General features: G+C 41.7%; 1 protein-coding gene across 2 annotated transcripts; it reads left to right on the top strand.

The window, feature by feature from the left end:
* Positions 1-209: 209 nt before the first annotated feature.
* On the top strand, positions 210-2,899 carry LOC128617182 (trichohyalin-like). 2 transcript variants are annotated; one of them, XM_053640234.1, is made up of 2 exons: positions 210-936; positions 1,037-2,899. In XM_053640234.1, exon 2 carries the CDS (start codon positions 1,580-1,582, stop codon positions 2,570-2,572), a length of 993 nt encoding a protein of 330 aa, XP_053496209.1. In that variant the 5' UTR covers positions 210-936; positions 1,037-1,579; the 3' UTR covers positions 2,573-2,899. The 2 variants fall into 2 exon arrangements, with proteins under 2 accessions (XP_053496209.1, XP_053496201.1); XM_053640226.1 differs by having other exon boundaries at positions 210-846; positions 937-2,899.
* The last annotated feature ends 3,530 nt before the right edge of the window (positions 2,900-6,429 follow it).

The following is a 6,429-nucleotide window of genomic DNA, read 5'->3' on the forward strand; positions in this document are numbered from 1 at the left end:
TTATTTTTCATGATATAAAACCAGATATCTGAGCAAATACTGCCTTAAAACATTGCACTGCATAAGATTTGACATATTTTCTGAATTCCAGATATTTATAGTCACTTTACAATTGCGTAGTGTGTGTTAGGTGGTATGTTTTACGTGGTGTGTCTTATGTGGGGTGTGTTAGGTGATATGGGTTAGGTGGTGTGTGTTAGGTAGTGTGTTACATGGTGTTTGTTACGTGGTGTGTGTTATGTGGTGTTTGTTAGGTGGTGTGTATTATGTGGTAGGTGTTACGTGGTGTGTTTTATGTGGTATGTGTTAGGTGGTGTGTGTTATGTGGTGTGTGTTAGGTGGTGTGTGTTGGGCGTCGTGTGTTAGGTGTTGTGTGTTAGGTGGTGTGTGTTACGTGGTGTATGTATTTGGTGGTGTGTGTTACGTGGTGTGTTACATGGTGTTTGTTATGTGGTGTTTGTTAGGTGGTGTGTGTTACGTGGTGTGTGTGTTAGGTGGTATGTTTTATGTGGTGTTTGTTAGGTGGTGTGTGTTACGTGGTGTGTGTTAGGTGTTTTGTGTTAGGTGGTGTCTGTTACGTGGTGTGTGTTAGGTGGTGTGTGTTACATGGTGTGTGTTGGGCGTTGTGTGTTACGTGGTGTGTGTTATGTGGTGTGTGTTACGTGGTGTGTGTGTTAGGTGGTGTGTGTTACGTGATGTGTGTGTTAGGTGGTGTGTGTTACGTGGTGTGTGTTATGTGGTGTGTGTTAGGTGGTGTGTGTTAGGTGGTGTGTTACATGGTGTGTTAGGTGGTGTGTGTTACGTGATGTGTGTGTTACGTGGTGTGTGTTATGTGGTGTGTGTTAGGTGGTGTGTGTTAGGTGGTGTGTTACATGGTGTGTTAGGTGGTGTGTGTTAGGTGGTGTGTGTTAGGTGGTGTGTTACATGGTGTGTTAGGTGGTGTGTGTTACGTGGTGTGTGTTACGTGGTGTGTGTTGCGTTATGTGTGTTGCGTTATGTGTGTTATGTGGTGTGTGTTAGGTGGTGTGTGTGTTAGGTGGTATGTGTTACGTGGTGTGTGTGTTAGGTGGTGTGTGTTACGTGGTGTGTGTTATGTGGTGTGTGTTAGGTGGTGTGTGTTAGGTGGTGTGTTACATGGTGTGTTAGGTGGTTTGTGTTACGTGGTGTGTGTTACGTGGTGTGTGTGTTAGGTGGTGTGTGTTATGTGGTGTGTGTTATGTGGTGTGTGTTGCGTTATGTGTGTTATGTGGTGTGTGTTATGTGGTGTGTGTTAGGTGGTGTGCATTGGTGTATTGAAGGTTTTGGCATCTGTAGCAGCCAGAGAACAGAAATTGAAACTGGCAGCTTTGGCACTGTGGCACAACTGCCTGCCAAACCCAAAACACACTACCACGCCAGTGAGGGAGCCTCAGCTCCCCTACGTTTACCCCCAAACACACACACACACACACACACACACACACACACACCGGCCAGCCAAATGTCTACTGAAAGGGGTGATGAGATGGTAATAGGCAATGTAGAGGAAAAGCTCCATGTTTAAACTGAGAACAAAGCTGGTGTTTACAGGGAGGCAAAAATGATCAGAGAGAGGAGAACAAGACAGATACAGAAGAGAAAGACAGATACAGAAGAGAGAGACAGATGCAGAAGAGAAAGACAGATACAGAAGAGAGAGACAGATGCAGAAGAGAAAGACAGATACAGAAGAGAGAGACAGATGCAGAAGAGAAAGACAGACACAGAAGAGAGAGAGACAGATACAGAAGAGAGAGAGACAGATTCAGAAGAGAAAGACAGACACAGAAGAGAGAGACAGATTCAGAAGAGAAAGACAGACACAGAAGAGAAAGCCAGATACAGAAGAGAGAGACAGATGCAGAAGAGAGAGACAGATGCAGAAGAGAAAGACAGACACAGAAGAGAGAGACAGATGCAGAAGAGAGAGACAGATGCAGAAGAGAGAGAGAAACAGATGCAGAAGAGAAAGACAGACACAGAAGAGAGAGACAGATTCAGAAGAGAGAAAGACAGATACAGAAGAGAGAAAGACAGATACAGAAGAGAGAGACAGATGCAGAAGAGAGAGAGACAGATGCAGAAGAGAGAGACAGATACAGAAGAGAGAGACAGATACAGAAGAGAGAGACAGATGCAGAAGAGAAAGACAGACACAGAAGAGAAAGACAGATACAGAAGAGAGAGAGACAGATTCAGAAGAGAGAGAGACAGATTCAGAAGAGAGAGACAGATGCAGAAGAGAGAGAGAGACAGATACAGAAGAGAGAAAGACAGATGCAGAAGAGAGAGACAGATACAGAAGAGAGAGAGACAGATGCAGAAGAGAGAGACAGATGCAGAAGAGAGAGAGATACAGAAGAGAGAGAGACAGATGCAGAAGAGAGAGATACAGAAGAGAGAGAGAGACCGATGCAGAAGAGAGAGACAGATGCAGGAGAGAGAGAGAAACAGATGCAAAAGAGAGAGAGAGACACAGAAGAGAGAGACAGATGCACACAGACATGGCCAGAGATATTCAGAGTGCCCGAGCTCAATAAATGAAAAGAAGTAAAGAGGAAGTTGCTCCAGTGTTCCGTTTCTACCCGTTACACTGTCTGTAGCAGGAACACACACTCGACTATGTGCACGACTGTCTGGAACGGTAACATACAGAAGACTAAGACCATTATCGATCGCTACTGACACTTAGTGACTTCTAATAACTTCCAATGACATTTAATATGTAGTGACCACTAATGGCCTCTAATGTTCACTAAGGACTCTAATGTCATCTAATTACCGCTAATAACCTCCAATGACCTCTAATGACCTCCAGTGACTACTATTAAGCTCCAATGACCTCTAATGTACATGACACAGTACTGTACACATGACAAAAAACGACTTTGACCTTGATTATTACTTTGACTTAGTGACCTCTGATGACATCTAGTGACCACTAATAACCTCTAGTGACCTCTAATGACATCTATTGACCACTAATGACATCTAGTGACCACTAATAACCTCTAGTGACATCTAGTGACCACTAATGACCTCTAGTGACCACTAATAACCTCTAGTGACCACTAATGACATCTAGTGACCACTAATGACCTCTAGTGACCTCTAATAACATCTAGTGACCTCTAATAACATCTAGTGACCACTAATGACCTCTAGTGACCTCTAATGACCTCTAGTGAGCACTAATAACCTCTAGTGACCATTAATGACATCTAGTGACCACTAATGACCTCTAGTGACCACTAATAACCTCTAGTGACATCTAGTAACCACTAATGACCTCTAGTGACCTCTAATGACCTCTAGTGACCACTAATAACCTCTAGTGACCACTAATGACATCTAGTGACCACTAATGACCTCCAGTGACCACTAATAAGCTCCAATGACCTCTAATGACATCTAGTTACCACTAATGACCTTCAATGACCACTAATGACCTCTAGTGAGTAATGACTAATTTGGACAGAGCACACAGTATCCATCATCAAAAAGGCTCAGCAACTCTATTTCCTCAGGCATCTGAAGAAAGCCAGGATGTAAACTACAGTCCTCACCACTTTTTACAGAAGTCCAGTGGAGTCTGTCCTTACTGGGTGTATTGTATCTTGGTATGGCAGCTGCTTCATACTGGAAAGGAAAGCACTACAAAAGATTTTTAAAACAGCTCAGAAAATCATCGGCACAAAGCTATCAGCAGTTGAGGCAAACGGTTCAGGACTATTCGAACATGCACTACGCAATTCAGGAATAGTTTCTACCCCAATGCCGTTAGACTGTTCAGCACACATTGATGTGTAATAACAATAATGACACTGGCCACTTTATAATAGCAGCAATGTCACTTTGCAACTTGTCACTTTATGCCTTATTGCATTGTCACTTATTGTCTTATTGTCAAGCAATTATTAGTTTTTATAATTCTTGTACATTTTTGTATTTACTGCACACATGTACACTTGTGTACATAGCAGTGATCTATTTATTGTTTTCCTGTCTTTTCTGTCTGTGGAACAGCATTCAAGAAAGTTTTTCATTGTACTTTGTACACAGTACTGTACACATGACAAAAAACGACTTTGACCTTGATTATTACTTTGACTTAGTGACCTCTGATGACATCTAGTGACCACTAATAACCTCTAGTGACCTCTAATGACATCTATTGACCACTAATGACATCTAGTGACCACTAATAACCTCTAGTGACATCTAGTGACCACTAATGACCTCTAGTGACCACTAATAACCTCTAGTGACCACTAATGACATCTAGTGACCACTAATGACCTCTAGTGACCTCTAATAACATCTAGTGACCTCTAATGACATCTAGTGACCACTAATGACCTCTAGTGACCTCTAATGACCTCTAGTGAGCACTAATAACCTCTAGTGACCATTAATGACATCTAGTGACCACTAATGACCTCTAGTGACCACTAATAACCTCTAGTGACATCTAGTAACCACTAATGACCTCTAGTGACCTCTAATGACCTCTAGTGACCACTAATAACCTCTAGTGACCACTAATGACATCTAGTGACCACTAATGACCTCTAGTGACCTCTAATAACATCCAGTGACCACTAATGACCTCTAGTGACCTCTAATGACCTCTAGTGAGCACTAATAACCTCTAGTGACCACTAATGACATCTAGTGACCACTAATAACCTATAGTGACCACTAATGACCTCTAGTGACCACTAATGATGTCTAGTGTTCAATAAAGACCTCTAATGAGATCCAATACAATCTAATAAGTTCTATTAACCTCTGGTGACCTATAATAACCTCTAACAACTTCTAGTGACCCCAAATGATTACTAATAACCACGTGACCTCTGATCGTGTCTTTTGACCACTAATGACAACAAATGTCCTTGTCCTTTAATAATCTCTAATCACCAATAATAACCTTTACTAATTTCTAGTGACCTCTAATGACATCTATTGACCATGAATGTCCTTAAATAGCGTCTACTGACCTTTAAAAACCTCCAATAGCATCTAATCCCCAATAATACACTCGAATGTCCTCTAATTTAAATATAGCATGGGTGTGCTCTTATATAAACACTGTGTTGTGTTATTTCTTGGCTTACAGGAAGTTGCTCTTTCACCTCTCGACACAGTGACACAGTGCAGAGGTCTGGACTTCCTGTGTCTGGCCTGCATCACTGTCCTTCAGATTCCTTAATCTCATCCTCAATTGTAATGGAGTGAGCACAGGACAGCGAATCAGATTAAGCCTCTGGGTCATGTCTGCTTATTTGGTGTGTGTGTGTGTGTGTGTGTGTGTGTGTGTGTGGCCTTGACAAGTGTGGCTCTCTGTGTGAAGTTGAGCCATTGATCTGTTTTTCTACTACAACAGAATGACCACTGGACATCTTCTAACATCCTTTCACATCTCTCTACTGTTCATCAATGCTGCACTGGAGAGCACACACACACACACACATAAAGACACAGTAACAGGGAAAAAACTGTTTAGTGTTAATTCGGTGAAGTGAGTTATGTCCCCAAGTGCTTTATTCCTATTATACAACAGCAAAAATTAATTTTTTTATTTATTAAAGAACATCACACGTCATACTTTTTATCCGTTTATAGTTACATTTAATGCTGCAAGACAGGTTAGTTCCTCTTCTCGCATACTTTATAGCAGCTATAAACAGTCGTTCCTTCACCAGCCTCTCTTTATTCTCTCTCGATGCTAAAAAGACAAAAAAAAAAATGCAACTTGTTGTTTGTTACCAAGAAACCTCACAAAAGTGTAAACACCTCTGTTCTAAAGATGCCTGAAAATGTAAAGGTACAGCTTTACCTCTGAATGTTACAAAGCGCTGACACTGGAGACTCCTTCCATAATGTTAAATAATCTTACAATCTTGTTACAGATCGATGTTTTTTAAAAATCCATTTATTATAATTGGAGCGTCCCATGTACGAGTCCCTGTGAATGAGTTGTTACTATAGAAATGACAACAAATTAGAACAAATGCGTTAATATAAACCTGCACTGCTGTCAGAGCTGCTGTTATAGAAAATGAATCAACACCTTCTGACCAATCACGATCCAGAGCTCAACAGTGCTGTGGTGTAACAGTCGATGTGAACGGACCTCAAATAACTTTTCCTCTGAGGCCTGTTTTCTAAAATCAGTGTGTATTGTACTCTGCCTAGATCTGACCAGTGATCTGTTTTTCAAATCCAACAGCATGAGTCCCGAACATCCTTTCACATCCCTCTAAAGCCTGCCAATACCGCACACACACATACATACACACACACACACACACACTGCTCTTGGCAGTCAGCAGGATAGCTGTGTGTGTGAAGATACCTCACTGTGAGATGCAGTCGCCCCACATGCTCTTCACACGCTAATGCTAC

The sequence above is a fragment of the Ictalurus furcatus genome, chromosome 2, assembly GCF_023375685.1.
Source record: "Ictalurus furcatus strain D&B chromosome 2, Billie_1.0, whole genome shotgun sequence".
In the NCBI taxonomy this organism is placed as follows: Eukaryota; Metazoa; Chordata; class Actinopteri; order Siluriformes; family Ictaluridae; genus Ictalurus; species Ictalurus furcatus.

Excerpts from the sequence above, each read along its gene's own strand:
- LOC128617182 (XM_053640234.1), top strand. The coding sequence starts at position 1,580 with ATGATCAGAGAGAGGAGAACAAGACAGATACAGAAGAGAAAGACAGAT.